At 47.3% G+C, this 15,460-nt stretch overlaps 1 protein-coding gene and 1 non-coding gene across 2 annotated transcripts in view; one reads left to right on the forward strand and one right to left on the reverse strand.

The window, feature by feature from the left end:
• LOC144668737 (zona pellucida sperm-binding protein 3-like) overlaps positions 1–15,460 on the reverse strand; it is a 66,696-nt gene that overhangs the window by 17,233 nt on the left and 34,003 nt on the right. The window contains exon 3 of the mRNA XM_078531067.1: positions 175–366. Within this exon, the coding sequence (XP_078387193.1) occupies positions 175–366 (192 nt within the window). The remainder of the gene's footprint in view (positions 1–174; positions 367–15,460) is intronic.
• Positions 10,477–10,559, forward strand: trnal-uaa (transfer RNA leucine (anticodon UAA)). The gene has a single exon. It is a non-coding gene; the product is annotated as a tRNA-Leu (tRNA).

The following is a 15,460-nucleotide window of genomic DNA, read 5'->3' on the forward strand; positions in this document are numbered from 1 at the left end:
GACTCAGGAACCAGTTAATGCAAAATACAATACAAGATAGAAAGCTAATTTGTAGTTTTATAAAGCAGGAGATATATCTCCTCAATATCATTGACATCTCACTCAGTGTTGGAATGAAGAGTGGGGAACAACCTACAGCCCAAGCTTAGAGCAAGAGCTGAGGATTCCCATTACCTGCAACCTGCTGCCACACTCATGGAGTCTATAGTCAAAGAGGACAGTGTGGTTCTGAGAGTATATACTGGTTGGCCAACAGCCTGCTATCCCCAGGGTCAGGTCAGCAGCTTTAATCAGGTGCCTGGTTCCAAATAAATCCAGCTGGACCCTGAGCAGCAGCTTGTCCTCTCCACACTGCACCATCACAGTCTGCAGTGGAGACACACTCCCACCCTCAGACACACGGAAATGGGAACCAAAGGGAGGCCCAGGAGGAGAGACTGTCTGAGGCACAGGGGTGGCTTTGACTCTGCTCCATAGAAACCTCTGGCCTAGAAACTGTTGCCAAGTATCAGAGCCACAAAGAGCTCCAACTAGCACCAGCACTGGGAACAAAGCCCTCACTACAAAATCCCCCATGATACCAAACAACTCAACCATCCCTTCAGCCACCGAGCAGCACCTTTTATACACACAAGCTGCACTCACCTGACACCAATGAGACCATAAGCAGCAACATTGAACCAATTAACCAGCCCCAATCTCCACAATCTCCACCAATGACAGAACTCATGGATTTATTACCAGGAAGGCTGATTTTATTTGGACCAATAGGAGTTGGTCTTGTGGGGAAAGATGTCGATGAACAAAAGGGAAGGTGTGTGATAGGGTGGATGGCAGGAGAGATTAAAGGATAAAAGGTTTCATGGTACAAAAGCCAGAGGCAGTGGTAATGGGTAAAATAAAGAAACAAAAGATGTGTCCAGATGAGGTGTGAATGGCTGCATAGCAACCGTCTGAATGTAACGTAGAATCGTAGAATGTTTACAGTGCAGAAAGAGGCCACTCGGCCCATCGTGTCTGCCCCGGCTGAAGAACGAACCCCCCCAGCATAATCCCACTTTCCAGCACTTGGTCCGTAGCCCTGCAGGTTCCGGCAGTTGAGGTGCATATCCAGACACCTTTTCAATGAGTTGAGGGTTCCGGCCTCTACTCCCCTTTCAGGCAGTGAGTTCCAGACCCACACAATCCTCTGGGTGAGAAAATGTTTTCCTCATCTCCCCTCTAATCTTTCTATCAATCACTGAAAATCTATATCCCCTCATCAATGAGCTCTCTGCTAAAGGAAATAGGCCCTTCCCATCCAGTCTATCCAGGCCCTTCACAATTTTGTACATCTCAATCAAATCTCCCCTCAGCCTCCTCTGTTCCAAGGAGAACAACCCCAGCCTCTCCAATCTTTCCTCATATTTGCAATTTTCCAGCCCTGGTAACATCCTGGTAAATCTCCTCTGTTCCCTCTCGAATGCAATTACATCCTTTCTGTAACGAGGTGACCAGAACAGCACACAGTACTCAAGTCGTGGCCTAACTTATGTTTTATATAGTTCCAGCATAACCTCCCTGTTCTTATATTCTACACCTCGGCTAAGAAATGAAAGGATTCCATCTGCCTTCTTAACCACCTTCTCAACCTGTCCTGCTACCTTCTGGGATCTGTGGACATTCACTCTAATACCCCTCACTTCCTCTACACCTCTCGGTCCCCTCCCATTTATTGTGTAATCCTTTGCCTTGTTTGACCTCCCCAAATGCATCACCTCACACTTCTCTGGGCTGAATTCCATTTGCCACTTTTCTGCCCACTTGACCAGTCTATTGATATCTTCCTCCAGTCCACAGCAACTCTCCTCACTATCAACCAATTTTTCTGCAGTCTGTAAACTTCTTGATCATTCTACATTTATGCCCAAATCATTAATATAGACCACAAAAAGCAGGGGGCCCAGTTCTGAGCCCTGCGGAACCTGACTGGAAAAAGCCTTCCAGTCACAAAAACATCCATCCTTTGTTTCCTGCCACTGAGCCAATTTTGTATCCAGCTCGCTACGTTCCCCTGGATCCTATGGGCTTTTATTTTTTTAAGCAGTCTGCCATGTGGAACCTTGTCGAAAGCCTTGTTTTAATCAATGTGTATCACATCAACTATACCACCCTCATCAATCCTACTTGTTACTTCCTCAAAAACTTCAATCTAATTAGTCAGATATGACCTGTGTACTATAGGCCCCCAAACAGTCAGGGAGAGATAGAGGATCAAATATGTCATCAAATTTCTGAGAAGAGTAAGAATAATAGGGCAGTAATGGTAGGGGATTTTAACTACCCAAATATGAACTTGGATAGTTTTATTGTGCAAGGTAGGGAGGGAGCAAAATTCTGAAGTTGCATCCAGGAGAACTTTTTTAGACAGTGCGTAGAAAGCCCAGCAAGGGAGGGGGCAGTTCTGGACCTAATATTCTGAAATGAGCCCGGGCAGGTGGAAGGCATATCAGTAGGGGAGCATTTTGGAGATAGTGACCATAACTCAGTTAGATTTCGGATAGTTATGGAAAAGGATAAGGTTGGGCCAGGAATAAAAGTTCTAAACTGGGGAAAGGCTTTTTTACTAAGTTGCGATGCGATTTGGCACAAGTGGACTGGGAGCAGCTACTTGCAGATAAAACTGTGTCAGAGCAGTGGAGGGTCTTCCAGGAGGAAATAGTGAGAGCACAGGGCAAATATGTTCCCGTAAAGACAATGGGTGGGGGGAACCAATCCTGGAGAACCCTGGATGTCAAGGTGCATAAAAGTTAGGATGAAGAAAACGAGAGAAGTTTATGGCAGATACCGAGGGCTCAATACAGCTGAGTCCTTACAGGGGTGTAAAAAGTGTAGAGGGGAACTTAAAAAGGAAATTAGGAAAGCTAAGAGAGTGCATGAGAAAGCATTGGTGTGTAGAATAAAGGAAAACCCAAAGGGGTTATTTAAATATATATAGAGTAAGAGAATAACTAGGGAAAGAGTAGGGCCAATTCGGGATAATAGAGGTAATCTGTGTGTGGACCCGGAAGACATGGGTGCAGTCCTCAATGAATCCTTTACGTCGGTCTTCACAATGGAAAAGGACGACGCAGATACAGATATCAGGATGGAGGACTGTGAAATATTAGAGGAAATTAACATAGAGAGAGAGGGGGCACTTGCAGGTCTAGCGGCCTTAGAAATGGATAAATCCACAGGCCCGGATGAGATGTATCCCAGGCTGTTGTGGAAGCCAAGGGAAGAGATATCAGGGGCCCTGGCAATTTTCAAATCCTCTCTGGCCACAGGTGCGGTGCCAGAGGACTGGAGGACTGCTAACGTTGTCCCATTATTAAAAAAGGGAGGAAGGGATAGACCAGGAAATTACAGGCCAGTCAGTCTAACCGCAGTTGTGGGGAAGTTACTAGAAAGAATTCTGAGGGACAGAATATATCTGGCCTTGGAGAGACAAGGATTAATCGGGGACAGTCAGCATGGGTTTGTTAAGGGAAGATCGTGTTTGAAAAATTTGATCGTATTATTTGAGGAGGTAACCAGGAGTGTTGATGAGGGTAATGCGTTTGACTTTAGTAAGGCTTTTGATAAAGTCCCTCATGGCAGACTGGGCATGAAAGTAAGAGCCCATGGGATCCAAGGCAAAGTGGCATGTTGGATCCAAAATTGGCTGAGAGGCAGGAAGCAGAGGGTGATGGTAGAGGGATGTTTCTGTGACTGGAAGTCTATTTCTAGTGGGGTTCCGCAGAGCTCGGTGCTGGGGCCCTTGCTGTTTGTGGTGTACATAAATGATATAGATTTAAATGTAGGGGGTATGATCGAGAAGTTTGCAGATAAGAGGAAAATTGGTAGAGTGGTAAATAGTGAGGAGGATAGCCGTAAACTGCAGGAGGATATCAATGGACTGGTCAGGTGGGTCGAGCAGTGGCAAATGGAATTCAACCCGGAAAAGTGTGAGGTAATGCACTTGGGGATGGCTAACAAGGCAAGGGAATACACTATGAATGGTAGGACCCTGAAAAGCACTGAATATCAGAGGGACCTTGGTCAGCATATCCAAAGATCCCTGAAGGTAGCAGGGCAGCTAGATAAGATGATTAAGAAGGCATGTGGGACACTTGCCTTTATTAGCCGAAGCATAAAATACAAGAGCAGGGAGGTTATGCTGGAACTGTATAAAACGCTGGTTAGGCCACAACTGGAGTACTATGTGCAGTTCTGGTCACCACATTATAGGAAGGATGTGAATGCGCTGGAGATGTTGCAGAGGAGATTTACCAGGATGCTGCCTGGGCTGGAGGGTCTGAGCCATGAGGAAAGATTGGATAGGCTGGGGTTGTTTTCCTTGGAGCAATGAAGGTTGAGAGGGGACCTGATAGAGGTGTATAAGATTATGAGGAGCATAGATAGGGTGGATAGGAGGGCATGTTTTCCATTAGTAGATGGGTCAATAAGCAGGGGACATCGATTTAAGGGAAGAGGTAGAAGGCTGAGAGGGGTGTTGAGGAAACATTTTTTCACCCAGAGAGTGGTGGGAGTCTAGAACTCACTGCCTGAAAGGATGGTTGAGTCAGAAACTCTCGTAACATTTAAGAAGTATTTAGATATTCACTTGTGTTGCCATAGCCTCCAGGACTATGTGCCAAGCGCTGGAAAATGGGATTAGCGTAGTCAGATCTTCGTTGACTGGAGCGGACACCTCCTGGGGTACATTTCATCCAGCCCTGGTGATTTATCCACTTCTGGCGATGCTAATCCCCTTGATACTTCCTCTCTCCCTACGTTTATCACATCCAATACTTCACACTCCTCCTCCTGAACTACAATGTCTGCCTCCTCCCCCTCTTTTGTTAAGACAGATGCAAAGTATTCATTCAGACCCATACCCACATCCTCCGCCTCCACACACAGGTTACCTTTTCGGTGTTTTATGAGCTCCACTCTTTCCTTCATTATCCTCTTACTCTAAATGTATTGATCAATCATCTTTGTGTTGATTTTGCTTGCCAATATTCTTTCATGCCCTCTCTTTACTTTCCTAACTTCCTTTTTGATTTCACCCGTCCGCTTTCCCTACTTCTCTCAGCTTTCTGTAATATTCAGTTCTCAGTGTCTGACATAAGCTTTCCTTTTCTGCCTTATCTTTCCTTGAAAGCTCCTTGATATCCAGAGGGCTCTAGATTTGTCTCTCCCACCCATTTCTTTGTGGGAACATGTTTACTCTGAACCCCTTGAATCTCCTCGTTGGTTGCCTCTCACTGCCCTGACACTGATTTACCTTCAAGTAACTATTTCCATCCACTTTTGCTAAATCACTCCTCAGCTTATAAAATTGGCCGTGCCCCAATTTAGAAGTTTAACTCCTGTTCTATCACTGTCCTTTTCCACAATGATGTTAAAATTAACTGAACTATGATCACTACTACAAAAATGCTCCCCACTGTGACTCCTTCCACCTGATTCAATTTTTAAAACTAAGTCCAGAACTTTGCCCTCTCTTCTTGGACTTGCTACATACTGGCCAAAAAAGTTCTCCTGAATGCTTCAAGAGAATTCTGTTCCCTCCATTCCTCTCACACTTAAACTATCCCAGTTAATATTGGGGTAGTTAAAAAAAACCCCTACAATTACTGCACTACTGTTTTTGCACTGCTCAGAGATTTGCCTCCATATTTTCTCTCTTACCTTCCTCTGACTGTTTGGGGGTCTATAGTACATTCCCAGCAGTGTGACTGCCTCTTTTTTGATCCTAAAATCAATCAATCTGGCCTCAGTTGATGATCCATCTAATCTTTCAATCCTTCTCACAGATGGAATTGCTTCTCTAACAGAAATGGCCACCCCAGCTCCCTTTTTAACTCCCTCTCTATCTTGTGTGAAAGCCCTGTAACCTTGGTGTTATTACACTGCGCTCGATCTAACTGAACTGAGCGGACACACAGACGGAGCTGGGTGTGGGTTTGAGCCCCACACTGGACGGTTTGTGTTTTATTTCTCACACTGGGTGACAGAGCTGTTACACAAAAAATGGACACAGCACATTTCTGAAAGATTGTTCCAATATAAAAGTGTATGAGATTAAAACCGAGTGTGAAAATCAGAATTGACAGGAAAGAGAATTTATTTCTGGAAACTATTATTGCCGGAACATTCCCAACATCAAACTCTGTCCTGGTGGCAAAGGCTAGTCAGGTTGAGTCGGGGGAATGGGGTGCGCTGGGGGAGTCGGGTGGAGCAGCTAGTCAGGTCGAGTTGGGGGTGTCGGGAGGTCAATGGGGAGTCAGGGGTCAGGGGGTAGTTGGGGGTCACGAGGCAGTCAGGTGGGAGGACATTGTGAGTGATTGGTCAGTCAGCTGTGCAGTTACCCAGGAGTTAGACTAGGTTTTCATCGGTCTAACATTTCCTGGGTATCTATTCAGGTAAGTACATGGGAACTGTCTGAAGTTGGAGACTTTTGCGGAGGGTCCCAGGGAGCAGGTGAATTGCCCATCAGATGTTCAAACTTCCCTGGCAGTTCCCGTGGAGTCAGTGCGTTGGCACTTCCGATAATGTCCCATGGTGCATCTTCTGGGGTACATCCGGACTCCGACTATCCGGAAAAAATCCCAAGATATTCTATAAGCATATCAATGGGAAGAGGATAACCTGGGAATGAGTAGGGCCCATAAGTGACCAAGAGCGCATTCTATGGGTGGAGCCAGAGGACATTGCTAGAGTGTTGAATGAATACTTCACATCCGTCTTCACCCAAGAGAATGAGGATGAAGGTATTGAACTCGGGGAGAGAGACTGCGAGGTTCTTAAGCAAATTGATATGGGAGTGACAAGGTATTGGAGGTGTTGGTAGGCTTAAAAGTGGACAAACCTCCAGGTCCAGATGATTTGTGTCTCAGACTGCTGAGGGAGGCAAGGAAGGAGATTGTAGGGTCTCTGACCCAAATTTTTAATTCCTCTCTGGCCACGGGGATGGTGCCAGAGGACTGGAGAACAGCTAATGTAGTTCCGCTATTTAAGAAGGGTTGTAGAGATAAGCCAGGGAACTACATGCCAGTGAGTCTCACGTCAAGCTATTGGAGAAAGTTCTGAAGGAGAGTATCTATCTCCACTTGGTGAGGCAAGGTTTGATCAGGGATAGTCAGCATGGCTTTGTCAGAGGAAGGTCATGTCTAACAAATTTGATTGAATTTTTTGAGGAGGTGACCAGGTGTGTAGATGAGGGTAGTGCCGTTGATGTAGTTTATGTGGATTTCAGCAAAGCCTTTGACAAGGTCCCACATGGGAGGCTTATAAAGAAGGCAAATTCACATGGGATACAGGGTAATTTGATAAGGTGGATTCAACATTGGCTTATTTGTAGGAGGCAGAGGGTGATGACAAGAGAATGCTTCAGTGACTGGAAGCCAGTATCCAGTGGCATACCACAGGGATCTGTGCTCACCCTATTATTTGTCATTTATATAAACGATATAGATGACTATGTCGGGGGGGGGGGTAGAATTAGTAAGTTTGTGGATGACAAAGATTGGCCGTTGGTTAACAGTGAGGTTGAGTGTCTTGGGCTACAGGGAGATATAGGCGGGATGGTCAAATGGGCAGATAAGTAGCAGATGGAATTAAACTCTGAAAAGTGTGAGGTGATACACTTTGGAAGGAGTAATTTGACAAGGAAGTTTTCAGTGAATGGCCTGACACTAGAAAGTTCTGAGGAACAAAGGGGCCTTGGCATGTGTGTCCATAGATCTCTGAAGGCAGAGGGACATGTTAGTGGGGTAGTGAACAAGGCATATGGGACACTTGCCTTTATCAATCGAGGCATAGATTACAAAAGTAGGGAGGTCATGTTGGAGTTGTATAGAACCTTGGTGAGGCCACAGCTGGAGTACTGTGTGCAGTTCTGATCGCCACATTATAGGAAGGATGTGATTGCACTGGAGGAGGTACTGAGGAGATTCACCAGGATGGTGCCTGGAATGAAACAGTTAAGCTATGAAGAAAGGTTGGATAGACAAGTATTGTTTTCGTTGGAGCAGAGAAGACTGAGGGGCGACCTGATCGAGGTGTATAAGATTATGAGGGGCATGGACAGGGTGGATAGGGAGCAGCTGTTCCCCTTTTTGAAATGTCAGTCACAAGGGGGCATAAGTTCAAGGTGAGGGGCAGGAGGTTTAGGGGGGATGTGAGGAAAAATTGTATTACCCAGAGGGTGGTGACAGTCTGGAATGCACTGCCTGGGAGGGTGTTGGAGGCGGGTTGCCTCACATACTTTAAAAAGTACATGGACAAACACTTGGCATGTCATAACATGTGCTGGTAAATGGGATTAGGTAGGTAGGTCAGGTGTTTTTCACGTGTCGGTGCAGACTCGATGGGCCAAAGGGCCTCTTCTGCGCTGTGATTCTGTGAGATCTGGAGATCGCCTGTGAAAACAAGCTAAAAACTGAACACAACAAGCAACCAACTTACAGAAAGAATCCACAACCCGAAGATTCAAACTCTAATACCCTCCAGACTGACCGAGCCAATCCTGAGGCACTGGCTCTTCCCTGCCTGTTATTGGATAGAGACAGCTGTTGGCTCTGCCCCACGGAGAGGAGTTTGTTCCACAGACCATGAACCAGCTTCCCCTCAATTCCTAGCTTGATCAGTAAATCCACCCACTGAAACCTCAAAGTGTGATATATTCCCCTCACTGATCAATAATTCAACTTCAATCGTTCGCTCTTTCCAAACATTGATGCCCATTTTCATCAACATTTAATTCTCTCTCACTCTTTATTTCATTTGTGCTTTTGCTCTAAAACATTTCATCCCAATTATTGACGAGAGGGAGGAAATGAACAGAAGAGATTTACTGGAATGATACCAGGGGTGAGGGACTTCAGTTTTGTGGGGAGACTGGAGAAGCTGGGGTTGTTCTCCTTGGAGCAGAGAAGAGGCAATTTGACAGAGGCGTTCAAAATCCTGAACTGTTTTGATCGGGTCAATAGGGAGAAACTGTTTCTGACGGCAGACGGGTTGATAACCAGAGGACACAAATTTAAGGTGATTGACAACAGAAGCAGAGGTGACATGAGGAAACATTTTTTACACAGTGAGTTCCTGTGATCTGGAATGTTCTGTCTGATCAGCTTCTGGAAGCAGATTCAATAGTAACTTTCAAAAGAGATTTGGATCAACACTGGAATAGAAAAATGTCCGGGGTTTTAGGGTAAAAGCAGGAATTAGGACTGATTGTAGAGTTTCACCAAAAAGGCAGCACAGACACGATGGGCCAAATGGCCTCCTGCTTCCTTGCATCATTCTATAATTGTACAGACAGAATGTTGGTCCAATTCGCTTTGAGCTGGGAGAGGATCAAACCCAGATCCCGGCTATTATAAACACCACACCCCAACCAACTGAACAAGCCTGTCCTTTACTCACTCTTTCTCACAGCCTCTGCTCCTCACTTTTTCTGTCTTTCCAACCTGTTCTGTTCCTCTGACCTTCATTCCTGACGTTCTATTGACCACAGCCGACTCACTGTCCCTCTCACTCCCACCGTTTCTCCGCCCCTTCACCCACTTCCAAACCTCTCGGTTGAACAGCCTCCCATTTCTGCTCATCCTCTCCATTAATATAAGAGGAAAACATTCTCAACCAGACATTTCCAGACAGTCAACGTTACATTAAGACAAGGTTAAGATCAGATTCATTCCCTTTAAACACGGGGAGAGCAGGCCTCCCTGTTCAGGCTCGGTGTCAGATGTGGTTTCACTCCCATTAGTCTGAGAGACACGGGGTCAGGAGTGGAAAGTCTCTCCTTGGATTCTCTCTAATTTAAATGGAGATGAAACCAAATTAAAACGCTCAAAACCAGGGAGTGAACAATGGTTCTTCAATCTGACACAGTCCCAATGGAGTTATTTCCACCTCACCGTGAGCTAATCTTCTTACAGGGAATAGAATTCCGGGGGAATTTCCCCACCGGCTTGTTCCTCACTTCAGGGGAATGGGACCCAACCAGATCTTGGAGCTCAGATTATGTTAATGTTCCGCTCATGATATCTTAATATTATCTTATGCTTGAGCAACTTTTAATCAGGTTCATGGACAAATTCTTCCATCATCCCTTCTCCCACATTGCATCTCTCGCTCTCATTCATTCTTTATTCCTTACAATCCAGAAAGGGTTCGGAATCAGAGCTCACCCCCAAATCCTCTGTACACAAACCCCCTTCTGTTACCCTGTTTGATCCAAGAGACCACTCAATAAATTATACTCTTTATAAACACTGAAAGCTGTCTCACAGTGTTGGACAAGGAGTTAAATACACTGCAGTGTTTATAGATTGTTTTCCAGTTCACAGTCTGTTCCAATTCATTAGCTTCGGAAGGACGAGCAGTCAGAATGAGAAATTGTACAAAGTCAGATGGCATCCTAATCACATTCAATTTCATTTGATTCAATGTTCCCCATATACCAGGATGGCCGAGTGGTTAAGGCGTTGGACTTAAGATCCAATGGACATGTGTCTGCGTGGGTTCGAACCCCACTCCTGGTAGTTGTGTTTTTCAGGTGTTACTTGTCATCTTGCTGCTCAATTTAACAGAAGAAATAGGAGCACCCAGTCCCTCGAGGCTTCTCTGTCATTCAATTAGATCATAACTCATCAGATCCTGGTCTCAACTCCACTTACTATCCTGTTCCCAACAACCCTTAATGCTCTTGTCATTTGAGATTCAGTCTAACTCAGCCTCGAGTATATTCAATGAGCCAGTCTCCACTGCTCTCTGGGGTAGAGAATTCCAAAGATTCACAATCCTCTGAGAGAAGAAATTCCCCCTCATCTCTGTTTGAAATGGGTAATCCCTTCACACCATCATCCATTCTGTTGTTTAATCACTCCTTCCTGTAGTAGAAGGGTTTGGCACATACAGGGTTAAAGTGGGACTGAGCCCAGTACCACCCACACAATGATGTAGGAAGGCACATGACCCAGACCTAGGGTCAGTGTGGTGTTGAAAAGAGATGTATTAAGACCTGGACATGGAGTTAGCTCCTTGCCTGTACCCTTTACTGCGTATATGTGTATCATTACAAGTAGTTAATAAAGACTTGCTGTTAATATTCAGAAGATTATGAAGATTTCTTGAACAGACAGATTGTGTGACCAACACCATCCCAACAAGGTGGCAGCTCAGGATCAAAAACCCTCAACTTAACTAAAACGCGGAAAGACTAAGACCTGAATTTTACTCTTGGGATGCGCCTGAAGTCAGCATAGCCGAAGCGGATGTAAATCCAGCTCCCGGATATAAAACCCACTCTTACGCTTGGTGGCCAATTAAGGCCCTCGCAGTGTAAAACGGGATCGCCGGATGCTTTTTCTGTGTGTGAGGGCGGGAACTCGTCAGGCACCAGGTCCAATGGGGACCCGGCGGACTATTCGAAAACGGAAGAGGCAGCTCCCTGAAGGCTGCCAGGATGCAGTTGGGTCGCTGCCTGAAGACTCTAGCCACTGAGCAGTGATGTCTTCATCGTGCCCTCCTACCTTGGCCTCCCTGCTGGCCCTACACCAACTGAGCCCATGCCCACCTGGCCTCCGCTCCCTCCTGCCCCTCTCTTCCCCTTCAGGGGTGGTTCCACCGGTGGAATACACTGTCCCCATTAGATGGGATGCAGAGGAGCAGTGGCTTTAAAATGAAGGAGCAACTGTGCTGCAATACTCAGGGGGACCTTCCAGGGAAGATGAGGACCTGCGATGCTGAAATGTGGGCTTGACAATCAAACGAGATGCCAAGAAACTCTGGGGAAACTCTGGACTCACACAGCAAAGGACTGGCAATGACAGAGAAAGTGCTGCTGCTCCAGGGGCCTTTTATCCTGCCCGTGGATGAGGAAATGATAAAAATGTGATTTCCGCCCACTGGTTTTGCCCTTGCGATGAGTGAAAAATTGCACGGATAACGTAAAATCGGGGTCAATTGGCCCTTTAATTTTTGGCGGGCGCTGCTCTGACTCCCCCGTGTGCCCGCTGATTTCCGCCCACTGGTTTTGCCCGCGCAAATTAAATTACTCAGCCTCTCGGGAACGCGGCGACTGTCCGATTCGGAAAGCAGCAAGCCTGCATTGAATTTGAACACCTCACGACGCGTAACAGTAAATCACTGAACAAAATAAGTCCGCAAACAGCTGACCCACGCAGCCATTGTTAAAAATTTTCCTTTGAGAAGCACGCTGCCACCATGTTGCATAGCCCACCAAACCCAGCAAGCGTGGGAAACCCTTTGTATGACAGTGAACGGTGATGCCATCTTGGAAGCCTGTAAGTTCTTAAAGCTGTACCCACACTTTAAACATCTTTAACATGGATCACAATTCAACACTTCCAACTCCACTTGGACTAACCCAAGGCCCAGGCCAGTCACAGAATGAGGGTATTTGGAGAAATCTTTTTTAAGCTGCAGCATCGCTTCTGGTTTAAATAAAAAGTCAGAGGAAGAGCAAGTAACACACTTCTTTAGTCTACAGGGCCAATTGTAGATGACATCATCTTCAGACAGAATATTAATGAGTTATTTGCCAAATTTGATGAGGTTTTAAAATCCCTTTATGTTTATTTCCACTTGCAATCCAAAAAAAATTGCAGAGAGCTAAATTCAACAAGAGAGTGGGACAGCCTGGGGAGCCTGTCGATTATTCCATCAATGATCTCGACAGGATGGCAGACGGGTGTGAATATGGAGACTGGGAGTCTGAACTCATCAGAGACAGAATCGTGGTGGGTGTTGCAGATGATCCACTCTGACCTCCAACAAACTAAAGATGATCTAACCCTGGACAAGGCAATCTGGATAGTTAGACTGTCTGAGCCACACGAGAAACACAGGACAACCCTAAGGGGAGAGAATACAACATGGGGCAGAAACAACCCTCAGTCCAGCTTATCAAAGTCACAAAGGCACCGGGACAATCCAAATCAGGGAAAGCAATCGCATACTTACCTGGCAGGGGAGAGACCATGATCACGGTTGCTTCTGCATGTGTGTAAGGGTTGTTTTTGTGGGTATCATTTCTTTTACAAGGTGGTTTCAGCAAAGGCTCTGGCCTTTTTGCTCTTTGGTGTTGGAGGCTCCTCTGTGGCTGTTTTTCCTCCTTTGAAGGGGATTCAGTGCCGAACATTGGGAATTTAAAGAGGTGATGGCTACAACCAGTCACGCCCCAAACCAGGGGGTAGGTAACAGCGTTAGGGTGGCGGTGACAGACAGCGAAGGAGGTGCACCCATGGATCAGGCCTTCTTCTTTGAGCAAATCCTTTTGGAGTCGTGTGGATTTGAAACGGAGGAGATCTACTCCCTGCAGGACTTCCCCATGGCTGGATATTTCGACGTGACCTTCAGGAATGTTGCTGCCTGCGTCAAGTTCCTGAAGGTGTTTGAGGAGAAGAGAGACCAGCCGGAGATGAAGATCCTGACGGTGGAGCCGCTCTTTGCTCTGCCGTTGCAACGGGACCGTGTGGTGACGGTGCATCTCTCCAACCCCCACGTCGCTGTCGCTGACGTGTTCACCTTCCTCGCCAGGTACGTCGACAAGGTTGGGACCTGCACCGAGGTTAGAGACGCCTTTGGGATTTGGACCAGCAAACGCCAGGTTAAGGTCACCCCCAGGACCGATGGTCAGGGAGCCATCTTCCACCCTCCTTCCAGCTTCGCTATCGGGGGAAGCCGTGGCTACCTTGTCTACGCTGGGAAGCCCAAACTTTGTCGCTCATGCGGCAAGTCTGGTCATGTGGCGGCCAACTGCAGCGCCGCCGTCTGTAAGAACTGCAAACAGGAAGGGCACCAGACAAAGGACTGCAAACAGACTAAGTGCTGCAACCTGTGTGACGAGGCAGGTCACCTCTACAGGACCTGCCCCAAACGCTGCCTCACTTATGCACAGGCAGCCAAAGCCAACGAGGGGGAAGCAGAGGAAATGGTTCGTGTCACTACTACCAAGGACACTTGCAACACTCCAAACACCAAGGCCTCCAATGAGAACAATAGAAAAAAGGAGGACACAGAGAGAGACAAGGTGGAGGAAAAGATTGAGGCAGCAGACAGCCAATCAACAGCACTGACCCCTGAACCTCCCACTCCTCAGGAGAGCGAATCAATGGAGGAGGAAGCAGCGGAAAATCAGCAGGGGGAGGGCAGCTGGTGAAGAGAGCCAAAAGGAAGCAGGGGCTAAGAAGGGACCAAGCCACTTCCCAGACAAGTGGGAAGAGGCGTCTCCCAACCGACGCAGATGACAAGGGCAGCTGCTCTTTGGATAAAGAAAGGCAAGGGCGGCACCTACAGAAGAAGCGGCAAAGCTCGAGGGATTTGGAAGCCGAGACACCCGAGCTCCAGAACACTGGAGACATTGAGGAGACCAGCGCACCCCAACTTTGCCCACAACCCGAAGAGGCCAGCGCACCCCAGCCCCAGGAATCTGGGAGCAGTGAAGCGCTCAGCGCACCCCAGCTCCAGGAAGCCGGGAGCAGCAACGCCCCAGAGGGGGAGAGGATTGGTGAGACTTCTGCAACAGACACAATTCAAATCTCGTCCCTTGCAAGAACACCCAGATGCCACCTGAGCAGAACATCTCCAATGGGGAGGTTCAGGACAGTTTCCTCAGCCCATCCAAAGTGAGGCAATTTGTGAACACTATGGGTATGCAGGAGCAGACCAAAGGTCTGGGATTCTCAGAGGCAACAGGTTTGGTAAGAGACTAAATGCTTTAAAATGAGTGTAAAGATTGTATGCATAAATGTGCATAGCATTAAATCTACTACGCGATGTGTTGCGACCTTGGACTACCTTGCCAAGGTCAAAGCTGAACTGTTGTTTCTGCGGGAGTGTGCGATACCGCACCTCAGCTCCTACAGGCAATGGTCACGATGGTGGTCCCATGGGCCATCAATCTGGTCAGGAGGAAACGACTCTCATTCCTCCGGCCTGGGTATTCTGCTGCAGGGAGGCAACTTCACCGTCTCCGAGGTTAAGGAGGTGGTGGGCGGGCGCCTCCTCGTAGCAGATGTAATGTACAAGAATGCTCCACTCCGGTTAATTAACGTGTACGCCCCGGCACAAAAGGCCGAGTGGCTGGAGGTTTTTCATCAGCTCCCACTGCTGCTGGTGACCTCCAGGCCGGTCATTCTGGGCGGCGACTTCAACTGCATCATCGATGCGGCTGGACGATCCGGCAGGGCCGACAGCAGATTGGACGCTACGTCCAGATCCCTGATGGAAACAGTAAAGGATGCCAAGCTGCACGACGTCTTCAGCAACCCTGCAGACGGATCGCAGCGTAGATACGCCTGGTCGCAGCCAGACGGGTCCATTCATTCCAGGATAGACTTCCTGTTTGTGTCCCGTGCGTTCGCGTCAGATCCACCAACCTCAAGCCGGTGTTCTTCTCTAGCCACTGCCTCCTACTGGC

This window comes from Cetorhinus maximus, chromosome 28 (assembly GCF_964194155.1).
Source record: "Cetorhinus maximus chromosome 28, sCetMax3.hap1.1, whole genome shotgun sequence".
NCBI lineage: Eukaryota > Metazoa > Chordata > Chondrichthyes > Lamniformes > Cetorhinidae > Cetorhinus > Cetorhinus maximus.